The sequence below is a fragment of the Cyphomyrmex costatus genome, unplaced genomic scaffold (assembly GCF_001594065.2).
Source record: "Cyphomyrmex costatus isolate MS0001 unplaced genomic scaffold, Ccosl1.0 scaffold182, whole genome shotgun sequence".
Taxonomy (NCBI): Eukaryota; Metazoa; Arthropoda; class Insecta; order Hymenoptera; family Formicidae; genus Cyphomyrmex; species Cyphomyrmex costatus.
Window position 1 is genome coordinate 1,356,007 of NW_017275847.1, and position 16,784 is coordinate 1,372,790.

At 30.4% G+C, this 16,784-nt stretch overlaps 3 protein-coding genes across 3 annotated transcripts; 1 reads left to right on the plus strand and 2 right to left on the minus strand.

Annotated features, from left to right (window-relative positions):
- Nucleotides 1-359: 359 nt before the first annotated feature.
- Tmem43 (Transmembrane protein 43) lies at nucleotides 360-3,084 on the minus strand. The gene is made up of 6 exons (XM_018537786.1): nucleotides 2,993-3,084; nucleotides 2,708-2,890; nucleotides 2,085-2,317; nucleotides 1,679-1,979; nucleotides 1,175-1,380; nucleotides 360-648 (listed from the first exon to the last, which is right to left on the minus strand). The coding sequence occupies exons 1-6, from the start codon at nucleotides 3,005-3,007 to the stop codon at nucleotides 366-368; spliced, it is 1,221 nt and encodes a 406-aa protein (XP_018393288.1). The 5' UTR covers nucleotides 3,008-3,084; the 3' UTR covers nucleotides 360-365.
- Nucleotides 3,085-3,202: 118 nt separating this feature from the next.
- Nucleotides 3,203-4,011, plus strand: mRpL23 (mitochondrial ribosomal protein L23). Its single transcript, XM_018537789.1, has 3 exons — nucleotides 3,203-3,302; nucleotides 3,475-3,754; nucleotides 3,830-4,011. Exons 1-3 carry the CDS (start codon nucleotides 3,289-3,291, stop codon nucleotides 3,977-3,979), a joined length of 444 nt encoding a protein of 147 aa, XP_018393291.1. The 5' UTR covers nucleotides 3,203-3,288; the 3' UTR covers nucleotides 3,980-4,011.
- A 288-nt stretch (nucleotides 4,012-4,299) lies between these two features.
- LOC108772286 (fatty acid synthase) lies at nucleotides 4,300-15,812 on the minus strand. Its single transcript, XM_018537793.1, has 19 exons — nucleotides 15,641-15,812; nucleotides 15,189-15,439; nucleotides 14,068-14,299; nucleotides 13,327-13,745; nucleotides 11,652-11,945; nucleotides 11,360-11,564; nucleotides 11,114-11,274; nucleotides 10,583-10,900; nucleotides 9,957-10,456; nucleotides 9,475-9,779; nucleotides 8,973-9,392; nucleotides 7,853-8,871; nucleotides 7,480-7,724; nucleotides 6,718-7,414; nucleotides 5,776-6,607; nucleotides 5,173-5,645; nucleotides 4,824-5,075; nucleotides 4,496-4,747; nucleotides 4,300-4,410 (listed from the first exon to the last, which is right to left on the minus strand). The coding sequence occupies exons 1-19, from the start codon at nucleotides 15,810-15,812 to the stop codon at nucleotides 4,300-4,302; spliced, it is 7,158 nt and encodes a 2,385-aa protein (XP_018393295.1).
- Nucleotides 15,813-16,784: the final 972 nt, after the last annotated feature.

Here is a 16,784-nt window from a genome sequence, read left to right on the forward strand (position 1 = left end):
TAAAATTTTTTAATGAAATAAAAATAATTCTTTGTACAGAAGAGAAACATGTTTAATAAATAACTTTATGCTCCTACAGTCTTAATAACATGTATTAAAAAGTATAAATATTTTTTCATTTTAAGTAGTATTTCTTAATTCTTCTCTCGCTCATTTATTTTAAATATTTTTTGTCTATATCGTTTAGATTTTAGAATATACATACATATATATACATAAGAGAAAGAAAATAAAAAAAAGAAAGGAAGAACCGAATAAATGTATGAGTGCATTGAATCAATTGATAATTTAATGCACCGTAAGATAAATATATTATTCTTAAATAAGAACGAAAGGAGATAACTAAGATAAGAGTTGCCTTTAATTTATAATCTCCTATAATTATCACGTTGCTGAGATGAAGATCCCGATGTTAGTGTTGAATAAATAAATGGCAAAATGGAGGCTAATGCTAAACAGAGACCAATAACTGGTCGATACCACACCCAAGCGAAACTAATCACCAATAAACTGATAGACATAGAGACTAACATAGTCAGAGACTCGACTGCAATTATACTGCAAAGAAACGTTGAATTTAGTATAATCGTCTTTAATATATTTGCTAAGCACGTTGCTGCCACAAACAAGACCAACCATCCGAGTCCTCTACAACAAAAATAATGTGATTTAAATTATTTAAAGATCAAGTGGTTGAGTTAAAAATAAAAATAAGAAGAAGGAGCATATACCACACGCTGGTTAAAAGTAGCGAAAATTTCGTATATTTAATACTACTAAATTTACATAATTATAATAAACGTTTCGGTTATTAATGTGACCATCTTCAGTATAAAAAAATTTAGGGAATTAAATTATAAATTTTTTTATACTGAAGATGGTCACATTAATGACCGAAACGTTTATTATAATTATGTAAATTTAGTAGTATTAAATATACGAAATTTTCGCTACTTTTAACCAGCGTGTGGTATATGCTCCTTCTTCTTATTTTTAATGTGATTTAACTATTAATATATATTTTATGATATATATTTCATATATTCTTTTTAATAATAATATACATACAACAAAAGTAATTAAAAATTATATTTAATTCGTTCTTCGAATGTATCGATCGACAAGTATTTACATTTATTTTTATCTAAAATAGTTGTTTCTATATAGAAATTACCTAACGATCCAAGTTCGCCAGTAATTATGCACATGTTCCAAATGGAACATCTGATTCACCGACATTTTATGCTTTCGCTGAAGCAAAATTTCTTCACCATGAGACGTGTAATATGGTTTAATGGTGTTTTTTTCCAACAAGCCAACTACCGAATAAACATCTCCGTTTTTTCCTGCGTAGGAAAATTGTATTCTGATGTCTCCCACCTATAAGCAAAGCAAGCTAAATTAGAAATAGCTCTATTAGATATAAATAAGAAGTCAAAATAAAAGTTTTTAAGTACAATACAAATTGAATGATGAATGTCTATCCACAGAGAAATTCCAATAGTTTTCTACAAATTTGACAGAATGGAAAAATGTCTTTTCTGAAAGAAATTTTTAGAAATTTTGTCTTGAACTTTGTAATCAAATAAATCCTAAATTCTAAAAAAAATCCTTAATTCTAAATATAATCCTATATATTCTTGTGTTTAGGAAAAAAAAACTTTTCGCAATGACATACTTGAGGATTCCACAAATCTGCACTGTGGTAATACAATCCAGAATGCATCTTAATATTCTTTCGCTCTGGTCTCTCATCACTGGTGATCTCTACAAAATCGCTGAATTTTTTCTTCAATTCCATGCCAAGCATGTAAGCACCGATCTTTACTTCATCTGCAATCTGCACCTGGCTCTTGATTGGTATTTCCTTTGGATTGTGATGACCTGTACGAATGTAAAAGTGATCTGAATCCACGAGTTTGTCCTTCCATTCTGTCGTGTAGTAATAGTATTTATCGCCTTCTGTTATTTCACCGAAACTGAAAACAATGATTTAATATATTTAATATATTAAATCTTGCAGTGCAATACAGTATCTTTAAGACAAAATGACAAAGATAACTGTCTCTTATTCTTATCACTACCTTGGTTCTTCCTCGATTTCAACCCATTGATACATCTGAACCCTTCTCTTCAGCTTCACGCTTGACATGACAATTCCATAATTTGGCTCTGTTAACGGTTCGGAGACTTGTAAGACACCTGATAGATGTATCAAGCAGCCCTCATATTCAGGTGATAACATCCTTGAATTAGGAAGCACAACAACATTGCGTAAAGCTTCGTTCAAGGAATGTGCTACTTTAACGGCTCTTCCCTGAAAGGACTCGAAATGCTTACATGCCTCAAATTTTGTCCCAAATTAAGGATATGGTTTTAAATTGTCTTTTTTTTTAAGTATAAAAATAAAATAAGCGTGAAATATAACTAATGGAATTTTTTAATTTAAAAACCACAAATATTATTTATAAAATTTTAGTAGAATAATAATTTTAAAAAGTAAAATATGATCTCATGACTAGATATAACTTTTGTTATGCTCTCGTGTTATACATTAAGTATTATTTAGTTATTTATAAATATAACACTGTTTATGTGTTTTATTAACAATTATAAAAAATATTTATTACAATTTAATTACGATTGACACTAAAAAAATGTCTTTCTCTTAAACAAATTCATATGACAGAAAGTATTACTCGCAAACCTCATTCCAAAATAGAAGACACATTCCAGTAGCAAACATGATGAACCCGATTATCGCTGTCAGCCATGACTGCCTGAATTGTTCCGAGATCGTCATCGGCATTTGATTTGTAGAGGTGGCTTGTCTTCCATTCAGACAATTCTGACGAAGTCGATCCATGTTTCCTCTTTGCTGACCATTTTGCTACAAAGTTTACACTCCGAGAGTCTATCTCACATCTCAATAATTATAACATAAAACATAAATATAATGCTCACATATACAAGGCAAAGGAAATATACATACATTCATGCGATACATCCTGACATCAGCGGTATTCTTGGAATGACAAGTGTGATGCTTTACACAGTTTTACGTAGTTTTACGGTTTAGTGGACATTTAAACCAGCATAGCGAAGATTCAAACCTATTTAGCAAAGACTCAAACCCCATTAAATTAAATTTGATTCTGTTGGTAATAAAATTCTCTGTAAATGATTCTTTGTTTGAGGTTATATTCATAATAATAACTGAGCCGTTTGTTTTGCTCTGAAATATTTATTTAAATAATACTAAAAGAAGTTCTAGTATTTCACAGCATAATGTCAACACGATTGTAAGTATCCGCAATATTTAATGCAATAATTAGATAATATAATAATCTTGACAAATTTTAACTTTAAAAGCGATAAATATAACCCTCTAATCCTATTTTAATTCATTAATTATATTTTATATAAATTATTGAATTTTGTTTATATGATTTTTAATTGATACTATATTTTTAGTTATCCCATATATCAAAGAGGCAATCCACAATTAAGAGTTTTCCTACCGAATTTTTGGATGAAGTTAATTACGCCTATAGATCAGCAGCCTCTGAACGTTGTACAGTTTCACTGTTCTATGGAAATGACCAAATACGACATAAAGAATTATTTGGAGAAAATTTACAATGTCAATGTAATTAATGTAAGGACAAGAATACAGATGGGTAGGCTTACGAGGGATCGACTGCAGCATTCAGTCATTAAGGAGGACGACAAGAAAATAGCTTATGTTGTGCTGGTTAGATTGCAACTATTTTCTAGTTTCTTTTTATAAAAAGGAATTTAGGATTTTAAAACTGTTCATTTCTTGTAGCCAAAGGATCAGTCATTTGTGTTTCCTGATATGTTCAAGAATGTAAAAGATGAACTTGATAAAGAAACTATGGACTTAGCTAAAAAGGAAATGCAAAATTTCTTAAGACCTAACAAAGCTCCTGGATTACCTGGTTGGTTTAGGATGTAATGTGTATGTATGTTGGTATTTAAGAATTTATAACCAATAAAACACTTGTTATTATTCTTAGTATTGTTTAACTTCCTGAACAGTCACAATTTTTAAATTATTTACAATCTGGAGAACTTTTCTATAATCTTTTGTACATAGGATTTTGTTAATGCTAAGACTAATAAGAAATCTATTTTTAAATATATACTGTATATTTAATTTTGTAATAAAATACTTTTTATATATAATACTTTAATTAATTATATATAATACTTTAATTAATTCTGTAATAAAATCATTTTATTACAAAATTAACAAATTATATATAAATTAAAACATTAAATTATGAATGGTGGTTTTCCATTAATTACAGCTGATACTTTTTCGTTCCTCAAGATCGTCACATGATTACCTTCAATGTAATGTACTTTCACTTTGTTGTGAGTTACCTTAAATAATTGTATATTTCATTAATCAAAAATTTGTATAATTTGACTTATTCAATACAGAGAATAATGCAAATTTTTTTGATACCTTGTGCAAACAATAATCCTCTTCAATTGGTATATTCAATGGTTGTGTAGGTTTTAGCAAAGTTATGGAAGATTTAATAGGTGTCAAGGTAGAAGGATTGTATTGCCGAACAGCTGCTAAATGTTTATAAATTGTTGTACATAGCGTTTTTAAATTTGCAAGTGAAAGTGATGTGTTCATAATTAAGAACTGTTGGGCAAAAATATTATATCTTTCGTCCCAAGTTTCACAATGATTCAATTCCATTAGAATCTATAAAATTATATATATTTTTAATATGTGTGCAAGAACATAGGAAAGAATAAAAAGTCCAAGAAGAAAATTATACCTTTTTACTATTTCCTGGTGAATAAATTTCCATAATATGAGTTAGAACATAAATCTGAAGATCTAGTTCAGAACTTGGCATATAACATTTGTATATCATTCGTATTAGTTCAGGAGCCCCATCAATAAGAATTAATCGGCCTTTAAAATTCATAGTCTCTAATCTTCTTGTTAACTCAATTGCAATAAGAGATCCAAAGGAGAATCCTACCATTATAAAATCTTTTCCATTTTTCAGCTTTGGTATTATGTACTGTAAATATATAAAAGTATCCAATGTGAACTTGATGTCCCTCTCAAATAAGAACAATATATTCATCAATATTATAATACGAATTACGGTTCAGTACCTTCATGAGATGATCAGTTTTCTCTGATATAATGTTTGTAGGAGCATCAATGTTGCTTGTATTATAATGGAAGGACGTTGTTGAAAATAAAATCTTTGGTGCTAAATAATTAAATGTAGTTCCACATCCTTCAATACCCGGTATAAGAAATACTTCAGTTGTAGTTCCTTTAGTCGAGAAAGTGGAACAAGTTTGTGAAATATAGTCTTCATTCTTTATACCAAGAATTAAATATGCTAAACTAAATTGTGGCTTCTCTGTGTTGAATTTTTTTTTATTATGCATATTATTGTCACTGATGTTTGTAGACATTTCAGTGAGTTTTGCAAAAGTAAGATTTCGTATCTCTTGTGTTGTGAGAAGAATATCAAACTTTCGTTGTAGAGTTTGCCTGATATCCACGGCCATCATGGAGTCCATTCCAAGTTCGGCCAGAGATGAAATTTGACTTACGAATCTCATGTCACGTATGTCTGTAATATAAAATAGGTTATTATAATTTATATTGTAATATATCCTTCATAAAAAAAATTGATTTAGTAAAAAAATATATATATATTACTAAATCAATTTTTTATAATATATGCATATAGGGACACCTACCTAAAATATTAGCGACAGTTTCTACTAGATTGCCAAATTCGGAAGACTTTGTTTTTTTGTCGGCTACAATCATGCTGCTTACAATTGGCCGGCTTTGAAGTAAAAACTTATCGAGCTCGTCAAGACAACAAGATATCTTTTGTTGTAAGGTGCCACTGATAATTAATTCCTTATCGTCCTCTTGCATGTCAGCGACAAGACCAACTTCACTCACAGCCCCCCATTGAATCGCCAATCCAGGTAATCCTTCCTTCATCCTTTTTTCGCAAATTCTTTCCATAATGGAGTTGGCCATGCCGTAATTAGTTTGTCCAGCGTTTCCTCTGCCGCAGGAAACGGAAGAGAACATTACGAAATGTCGTAGATTAAGGCAAATTTTTCTAGAAAGTTTGTCAAATGTTTGAGATGCTCGAGCCTTTGACAAGAAGGATTCCGCAAAAGTTGTCTCGGTTTGATTCTTCAAGAGGCTGTCCTTGAGCACCACACCGAGATTAAATATTGCATCCACCGGTGCTTCTTTTTCCACTGTTCGTAAGAGACGTTCACAGTCTTTGATGTTAGCAACATCGATATTTTTGATGATCAGAACTTTTACACCATATGACTTCCACAATTGAACTTTCATGCGCTGATAACCGTTTTTTATTCCAGTTCGTGAAATTAAAACGACATTTTTAGCGCCGCGAAGTATAAGCCAGTCGGTTAGCTCTAATCCAAATCCACCCAGACCTCCTAGTATAATGTAACTTCTATTTCTGAGACAATAATAGCGACGATACGCGAGAATGTGTTTATCTAAAGGTTCACTCTTCTCATGGATATTTATTATTACCTATACAAAGAATTATATTAAGAATTCATATTATACGTGATAGAAATTTAAGTAAAATTGTTATTTGTACATATAATAGTATCTGCTACTAATAACTAGTACAGGCATACCTTTCCTATATGTTTTCCACTTGCCATATACCTAAAAGCTTCTTTTATTGTTGTTTTAGAGAATGCTGTTGCTTGAATTGGTTTGATGGTTCCATTCTTAAGACCATCGGTTATCATATTGGATAATAGGGATTTATATTTATGTTTTTTATTACTTATTAAATTATCGATTAAAATCCCATAAAAACTAATACCTTTTTGAAATTCGGACATACTAAGAGAATTGTTAGATATAAAATCAAATTTGCCAAGCTCTAGAAAATAACCGTTTTGCGCTAAACAACGAACAGACACAATTAATTTTTCTTCTGCCAATGAATTTAATACAACGTCGACTCCGCGACCTTTCGTTTGCTGCATTATCATTTGTTCAAAACTAGTGTCTCGAGAATTTCCAATGTGATCATCCAAAATATTCGGAAATGTTTTTCTAATAAAATCTCGTTTATTACTCGTGCCTACGGTAGTAAATACTTCGCATCCTTCTTTAAGAGCGACATGAATAGCTGCTTGTCCAACGGCACCAGTACCAGAATGTATAAGTATTTTATCACCTTTCTTCATTCTTCCATAAATATATAAGGCCATGTAAACAGTAATGTAAGCGCAGGGGACCGTCGCGGCCTCTTCGAATGTCCATGTGTCCGGTATTTCCCAACACAGATTTTTATCTTTTACAATGACGTTTGCTATACAGCTGAAAAGAATAATTTTAATTCAGTTTCATTTTTACACAACGTACTTATTTTATAGATTATTTACTCAGTTTCACGAATTCCCATCACACGTTGCCCATTAGCATCCCATCCAACGTATTCCATTCCTAGAGGACAATATTGATATAACCGCCCTTTCAAGGGCATCTGATTGGATGTTAATTTACCAGTCGTAAGCAATATATCTTTGAAATTCAGAGATGAGCAAACAATATTCACTAAATCCTCACGACGAGCCTCAGCCGATCGATTATTCTCTACCCAACAAAGTGTACTTAGATCAGCACGAACCTATAGTAAATATTTCATATCATAACATCTCATGTATACAAAACTGTATGACAGCATTTAAAATAAGAGATACATAATATTATTATACAATAGCAACTATAATATGTTTTGAAAAGGTTTATATGTACCGATTGACAGAGATGAGCGCTAAGTACAGGACTGGCTTCGGGTTGTGGTAATTTCAAATGTCTGTATGATCCCCAGGTTTTATTAGATCGCAATACATTAATGGTCATATCTTTTTCTAATTGATCTACATAAAAAGGATTTTGAAGAGAGAATTCAGGAGCTTCTTCATCTTGAATGAGCACACCTCTAACAAGTTCTCCGCCTGGCTCTTTTTTCAAGCAGTTAATAAAACCTAATAAACCGCATTCCAAATCTTTCTCTCCAACAATTATGATTCTACTATTCTTATCGAGATTGTTCTCATTGGTCACAAGCGGCTTTAGATTTTCTAGCCAATTGAAGTTATCATTACTTATGTAGACAATAATCCTTTTTTTAATCAAAACTTTCTTTTTCAGAAGCACAATTATTTCTTTATCAGTGCATTTTTCAAGAACAACATCTAGCTGGTATTGATGTAAATATTTCGTATAGTCAATTACGTCATATCTTTCACGCGTCAACAGGTAACCACCTTCTCTCAAAAATGGCAATAGTCGCTTTAACGATGTTTGTTGTTTGGTCAAAAGATTGAAGCCTGCAGCTATTAAAGCTTTGTCATCCAAAGACGGTTTTTCAAAATCTTCGATCGAAAAGTTTTGCAATAAGTCTTTTGGCCTGAAACGATTCGGTGATGTTAATAGAGTGACACTCGTTTGTATTAATGGCATATCGTTAAATGCTTCAAGCAGCAATGAAGATGAGAGATATTCTAATGCAACATTATCTTCATCTTCCACTAGCTCCACAGCTTTCACATTGATAATTTGATGATCTTCCAGAGCAAGTTGTGCTGATATACGAATTGCTTCGTTTAAAGGAATCTTAGCGCGATCACAGTGAGCTACGAACGTGTATTCCTCAAGAACAGCATCTTGGGTTAAATTCCGGCGATATATTTGTGTAGATCTAAGACCTCGTATCTCTATTCCACCAGCTTTAATTGTGTCTATATCTTTATATATTCGTATCGGAATTGCTGTAATAATACGCTTTATGTTATAGAGATTTCTTATATATTTATATATACATATGTAATGAACAAATAACTCTTATTATCAGTAAATGAAGAACAATTACATTTATCAACGTCCGTTGTAACTTCTTCATCGTCCTTCTTGCCCTGTATCTTCAAAGCGTGAAGCATTGGATTGATCACTATTTTCTGAATACTTGTTGGAATATACAGATCTCTAGTATCGTATTCGATATATTTCATCTGTAACATAGAGTCCATAAATGTTACCCAATTATTTCTCCAAATAGTATGCCCTTTTTCACCCGATAGAGATGCACTCTTCAATCCACGAAACCAATCGCTGTAGTGATATCCACGCAATTTTAACTCCTTGTAGATATCATGTGCAGTCATGAGTTCTTCTTCATCATTATTTTTCGGTAATAGATCTGTCGAAATCATTTCTTGTTCTGGATTTAATGTTTCGTATACTATACCTGTTACAATAACGCTATTTCCTTCGGTTATTTCAAACTTTCCATCTGTAATATTTTTACATACTTATTTATGATTATGCTACTTTATGCATTTTTATGATTATACTATTTTGAATTTAGTTAATACCTTTCTGTATTGCAATTTTCAAATTAACAGCCTCATTCTTCGACAAATGAGTAGCACGAATAAAGTTTACATCTTGGAAAACTATCGATATTGTTGTGTATATTTGCCCTTTTATCATGCCAACAGTTTGCCAAACAAGTGCAAGATAACTTGTTGCAGGTAATACATTGTGTCCATCAACTACATGACCGTTCATATAATCATAATCCTCATTGTTAAGTAAAATTTCAACATACCTTTCTCTGCATTTTATGGACTTTTGTGTTTCATATTTTGGTATAAACCAATCTTTGGAATGATCCCATCTAACGAAACGAGTTAAAAGGATAACATATATGTTTTATTATAACTTTTTAATTTTTGATAAGGTGCGAGAAAATTACAAGCATTCCCGAACACATACTTATGAACAATGCGGTATATGTATGTATATGTATTTATATATCTTATATGAACAGCAATTAGATTACAATTCTTTGTACCTGATTGATGGAGAAATCATAGCAGTTCCTCTGCTCACTGGATATTCCACTGATGGATACAAATTTGCAACTTGCGGCTGTAGTCCACTGTTGTAGAGCCTTCCAATTCCTTGAAAAGTTACATTGTTGTTTTGTTCAGTGCGTTGAGTCAATACAATGTTCGTCACTTCTGGATGCAAAGATTCTTTCAATATGTGCTGCAGAACGCCGCATGGTGCGAGTTCGATAGTAATAGCGTTACTCGGAATTAGATGTAATGTTTGTTCAAAGAGAACGGTGTTTAATATACTACGCAAATGATAGTCCGCCGATGATAATTTTGATGTTGAATTGACCCATTCGATACGAGGTATGGAAGTGCTGAACCATTTTTGGCTTCGTTTCTTCGGCCAGGGTATTATTTTCTTTAAATTAAGCAAAAGTTGAGTTTCCGTGGATGCAAGATACGAACTGTGATACGGTACGTTGCAGTAGATCTCCTTTACATAAATGTTGTTCGTCTAATAATGCAAAAATACAACACATGCGGCTAATTGTATCTTGAGATTAACAATTCGATATTTTAATAACTATTAAGTAATTTTTTTCATTTAATTATAAAATATAAGTTCTATTTTCAAATCTACCTGTAATTTTTTAATAAATTCTTTTATTGATTCTGTGGGTCCACTAACGATGCTGTTATTCTCGTTATTACGACATACTATTTGAATATCCGCTGGACATATATTTTTCAGAGAATCGTAATCAATTCTGACAACCACCATTGAGCTATGAATTATTTTTCCTTTGGCACATGCCAAACCGACAAAGTATGCAGATAAAATCGTTTGTTCAATGGTAAGACATTTATCTGCATATGCACAACCAAGTTCACCTCCAGAATGACTAATCATGTAATCCGGAATAATTCCTAAGGAAGTCAGAAGATCTACTAAGCCGACCTACAAATATATGTCGTTTATAACTGGGCATTGTATATGTATATTAAAATGTTTAATATTATTGAAAAAAAAATAATATTAAGTTGTAATAAGGTAAATTTAGCAAGATATTAGATCTGATGGAGGGAAATAACCGTATTTAAATATTGATTTATGTTTTTTACTAACAATATAATTGATACTATAATGCATGTTAAAAATATAATACTTCACCTGTATAACGATGATTCCAAGAAACGCGTTTAATGCGTTTTCGTGCACTTTTTCTTCTGTATTTGTTAGAATGTCCTTAATGTTTATACCATACGGTTTTAAAATATTGTCGCATTTGCTTATTGTTTTTGCAAAAACGTGAAATTTTAATAAGTTTCGACCTGATAAAGTTTCATTGAAAGAATTACATTATTTTACTATTTAAATCTTCGTAAAGATATAAATTATTGAATTTTAAATATATACCCATTCCTGGCCATTGCGAACCTAAAGCTGAAAATACGAAGCAGACGGGTCTCTTCAAGTTATTACAATTTTTAATTTCTTTTACTACATCTTGTTGCAAAGTGTTCAATACAGCGTACCCTCTCCATGAATGATTGTCTATATTGTCTGCATAGACGTCATGTAATAAACGGATATATTCTACATCTATCGGACGATTAGCAATCTATAACGATCAATTTTTTGAAATAGAAACTATGATAATATAATTGTGCAAAATAATATCGCAGTAGCTTTCCAAATATCTACTAACATCATTTAAAAACAATTTCACTGATTCCTCAGTACGTCCAGATAATATTACAAGTCTAGGCAAATCATTATTTGGTGTTCCATTATTAACTTTCTGTTTACGATTCCACTTTAATAGCATATGAGCGTTGGCTCCTCCAAAACCGAAAGAATTTATTCCTATATAACCGTTTTTAATTGGCATTGGTTCTTGGACGACACAAACACTTCCATTTAGCAAAGCATCAATATTTTTCCTTGGTGATGTAAAATTGATATTTGGTGGAACAAAACCAGTTTCGAAGGCTATTATTGTCTTTAAAAAGTAAAGTTAGCTTTGTAATACAAAGGAGAGTGTAAGAATGTGTGAGACTAATAATTTAACAAAAATATCAAATTCACATGTGTTGTACATATTTTGTAATGTAGTTTATTATTTCAATAATTCTCTCTGCATTTTGTAATATTATAAATATTATTTTTCACTTTTATATGTACATTAAAAAATACTGAAATTTGTTTTTTATGTATTAATCAATTTTGAACATCTTTTTACATTGTACTTTAAGCTAGTTTAGATATGAAATTAATATTGTGACACATATAAACTATATAGTCATTACGCGAGTTCAAGACGGCAAAGTGGCTAAGCATGCTTACCGAGCGATTGAATATGATTGTTTGGCTCTATAACAATCAATTATGTTCACTTGCCATGGCGAAAATTTTTAGTGAGATATTGTTTATACTTGTTTAGATAGTGTTTTATCGATGGTTATATTGTTTTTATGAAGAGTTTTATTGATGGTTACGTTACTGAAGATTGTTTATGAAGTTTTACTGATATTTTGAAACACTGTTTTTAAAGCACAATTTTTTAAAACGTAATCGTGAATATCTCTTAAACAATTCCATGTTTAAATTTTCATTTCATAAACAGTTCATAAACTCTTTAAAATTCAAATGAAACATCTACTCAACATTTAAGCAAGCTTCTTATAAACTTTTAATAAACATATTATTTTCGTCAAGGTGCTCGGTGAGCAGGTTATATCTGCTTTGTCAACTTGAACGCGCCCATTACTTAACAGTTATGTACCGTATTTGTCACTACATTAATTTCAATGATAATTGAATTTAATAAATGATTCTCGCAATACTATTTATTAATTTTATATAGACATTATCGTGACTTTTCAAATAATTTTTATAAAATAATAAATCTAACATAATATTTAATATTAAATCTCATAAAACTATACACGTAATAAACATAATCAATAACAAATAATGGCTTTAACGGTCTTTAGCTGTATCTCAGATGCTTGTATAATTCCGTGTAATTTAATATGTATTATATACCTCTTTGAACTGCGCGCCGAACAATTTGTTGATCTCGAAACGCAAACTTTACTAAATTACAGCAGCAATATCATGAGTTAAATTGACTAGCAATTTAACAATTCTATACTCTTTACGCATCTTACAATTAGAACGATATATATGTATCTATAAGTTTCAGCTAGACCGTTATAAAGGCATTATTTCTTATTGATTGTGAATAAGTCTTATGTTTGTGTGTGTATATTTTATACATATATATATATATAATATATATACATATACGAGTATATGATGAAATAAAAGCAAATTCTATATATAATGATAAATAAAAATAGCAGTCACACTTGTTTTACCTTAGCGATTTGAATAAAAGCACTGGCAGGTTCACCATGACCAAGATTGGATTTTACAGAGCCGATCATCAATGGAGTTTTTCTGTTTTTACATAAACTGTTATAAATAGCTTTGACTTCCTGTGGATCACCAACTTTGGTACCGGTACCATGCGCTTCAATGTAATCCAAGCAAGTGGTCGGTATTCCGCACTCCTTGTAACATTCTTTTAGTAAAGCACTTTGCATTAGCAAGGATGGATGTGTTATTCCTTCTTCTTTGTAACCGTCGCTGTTTAATTTTATATGCGGACATATAGCATAAATTCTCTTCGCATTTTTCGCCTTTTGAAGGTATATTACTACAATTGCTTCGCTACGCGAATAACCATTTCCAGCGGAATCGAAAGGTCTGCAATAGCCCTCAGGTGATAAAACACCTGTAAAGTATAAAATACTGTTTGTAATATATTATGCATATAAGTATACGATATACGTTTTTAGTATATTCGGCATTATTAAATTAATTTGCGTTTAAAGAATTAAATGATTATCATTTTTATTTCCGATAAAGTAATATTCTATTTTGACAAATTTTATAAATGTTTTATCGAGATTATGCATTTCGTTAAAATTTATTTATTTATTATGAATGAGAAACGTGCAGACCACTAAATCTTACGTGTTACGTGGTAAAGTAAGTAGATTAATAAGTTTTAAGTAAAAATATTCAATAATCAATAAATTTTAATATAAAAATACCAAGACGAGCGAATTGCAGGGTAAGAATCGGATGCAAACATAGATTTCCAGCTCCAATTATAGCGTCTTCGCATTTTCCTGACATAATACAATGATAACCAAGGGCCATGGCATAAAGACTAGAACTGCATGCCGTATCGACGGTGTATGATGGTCCTTTTAGATCCAAACAGTACGAAATCATATTTGCCACTGTAGATTTGCTACATCCAACGATTTGAAAACTGTCTAACTACAAAACATTAACGTTTACAAATGCATTTGAATATTAATTCCTTTTTTACTTATGTATGATGAATTACTAAGAATATTAGGTACTATTACTTCTCTAAAATAAAATGAAGTATATAATTTTTATTTGTTAGAATCCATTTAGTATCGAAAATAATATTTTATATGATAAAATTATAACAATGATTAAATAAAGGTCAAATGACGGTCAAGCAAGCAAGATTTAGGTTGCTACAGTAATGTGTGAATTTATTTACCACGTATGTAGTTTTCTTTAATCGTGCGCCGAAATATTTTCAGACTTTTTACAAACGCAACTCTAAATAACTACCGTAGTAATATCACTCGTTAAATTGACAACGTAATCTAACAATATTTGATGCTTATAGCATCTTATTGGATCTTAATAATATGTTAAAAGACATATATTAAAATTTAACGATTTGTTATTAATTAATGTAAATTAAATTAATAATAAATCAAATTCTGTGAAAAATAAGATTACGAAGAATATCACAAGTTGGCGTTTCGTCCCGGTTTCCACTACTAGACTCATATTGTAATGATAAAATTATGTTTTTTCTAAATTGAATAACTTCAAAGATTTGAAGATCATTGTCTTTGATTTTTTTAATTGGTGTATTGTATAATTTTTATAAGTTTGAAAAGAAAATGAGTTTGTTATCACTACATTATTCTCGTAATTATAAAAATTTTAGTAAGCATTAACAGATGAACTCTAATAATTTTTCATAAATACTTTCAACAGTGGCAACGATCAAACTTTTACGAAAGAAAACAATCGTTGAGTTCATAAGACGTAACAGTCAGAATAATCTGTAATCCTTTGGTGATTCCTTTTGTATGGATATATCTATAATTTTCTTTACCTGATAATTCTCGTATAGCAATTTCCCTTGGGCTTCGATATAAGATGTGCCTATGATTACAGCAGTATTCTTTCCTCGTAATTGCTTTGGATTAATTCCCGCATCGATAATTGCTTCATAAGAATGTTCCAGTAACATTCTTCCTTCGGGTAGAAGTGTGTGTGCTTGCTTGAAAGATAATCCAAAGAAATCCGCATCAAATTTTTCTAAGTTGTTTATTATTCCAATTCGTGTTGGTAAGTCCAATTGCTCTAATAAAAGATAGATGTTTTTACATAAATATATTATATTACTTTTTTATTTTTTTTTTAGATGAAACTTTAGTTTAAAGTACTTCTTTACCAAATAAATATGTAATTACATTTAGTGTAGAAGAAATAGCATATTATATTTTCAATCAATTATATATAAATGTAAAAATATAATATATAACTATAAATTTGAATTTTTACCTTTTTCCCATCGCCCATGGTCTGATTTAACGAGATCGATTTTATTGAATAAGTTTTCTCGTAAATGATTCATGTTATCTGAATCAGGAAACCTGCCAGCAATACCTGATATAACGATCTCCTCATCGGAATCAATATTATTCAACGATCTAAATCCTTCTTTGCCATCCATAATTTTTATTATTTTTCAGATAATCTAAAATGCTATGTGTATTTTATGTGGTTATTTTGTTTTCTTATTCTATCATTTATACCTGATTTTGATATTTATAATATTGCTATAGTATTGTTTGTGTTACAGATAAGAAACGCCTTTAAAGCTTTTCAACGCAACAGTCACTCTTTATATAAACTCAAATGACTCTGTTAATATTAAAATGTTGACTATTAGTGTTGTATACGTTTATACAGAGAAACTTACGCGCCGTCTGACCTATACTGTGACCCAAGCAAGGTCAAACTGTCCAGACAAGAATTGTTTACATTTTAAGCGATTTAATTATTTTCACGATCTGCGTGCCATTCACCGATTAAAATTAATACATATTTTTTGTATAAATAACTATCCTTATTTGATTATTTCTTTTTCTAATTTAAACTATCCCCCTATATATACAATATTTATTTTTTTCTATGAGAAACTCTATGACTGCGTTTTACTTATCGCCCACTCACAACGCTCCTAGAATCATTGCATTCTTATTGCATATTAATAAGGGAGGTTAAGCAACTCAAAAATTCAAAAAATTCTGAAACCTTGTGTGCAAGTAGAGTAGTTCATCCGTAACACAAAACTATTTTCTGTTGGTGCGGAATTTCACTCTAAGGGGGTGAAACACCCCTTTGAAAAAAATAGATTTTTTTCTTTCGAAACGAATATCTTCGAAACTATAAGAGATACAAAAAAATTTCCAATATAAAAATTGAATGGTTTCAAGAGTACTTTAGAAATATAATAAAAAAATTTATTTATTTATTTATTTATTGAATTGAAATAAATAAATAAATAAATACATTTTTTTGTATCTTTTATAGTTTCGAAGATATTCGTTTCAAAAGAAAAAAATCTATTTTTTTTCAAAGGGGTGTTTCACCCCCTTAGAGTGAAATTCCGCACCAACAGAAAATAGTTTTGTGTTACGGA

Coding starts and splice junctions, on each gene's coding strand:
- mRpL23 (XM_018537789.1), top strand. Junction 3,755..3,829: donor AAATAGCTTATGTTGTGCTG/GTTAGATTGCAA, acceptor CATTTCTTGTAG/CCAAAGGATCAGTCATTTGT.
- LOC108772286 (XM_018537793.1), bottom strand. CDS start 15,812: ATGGATGGCAAAGAAGGATTTAGATCGTTGAATAATATTGATTCCGAT. Junction 13,746..14,067: donor CCTGCAATTCGCTCGTCTTG/GTATTTTTATAT, acceptor TATACTTTACAG/GTGTTTTATCACCTGAGGGC. Junction 4,411..4,495: donor AGGATTATTGTTTGCACAAG/GTATCAAAAAAA, acceptor CAATTATTTAAG/GTAACTCACAACAAAGTGAA.
- Tmem43 (XM_018537786.1), bottom strand. Junction 1,381..1,678: donor CAGATTTGTGGAATCCTCAA/GTATGTCATTGC, acceptor CTTTGCTTATAG/GTGGGAGACATCAGAATACA. Junction 649..1,174: donor TGGCGAACTTGGATCGTTAG/GTAATTTCTATA, acceptor TTTTTGTTGTAG/AGGACTCGGATGGTTGGTCT.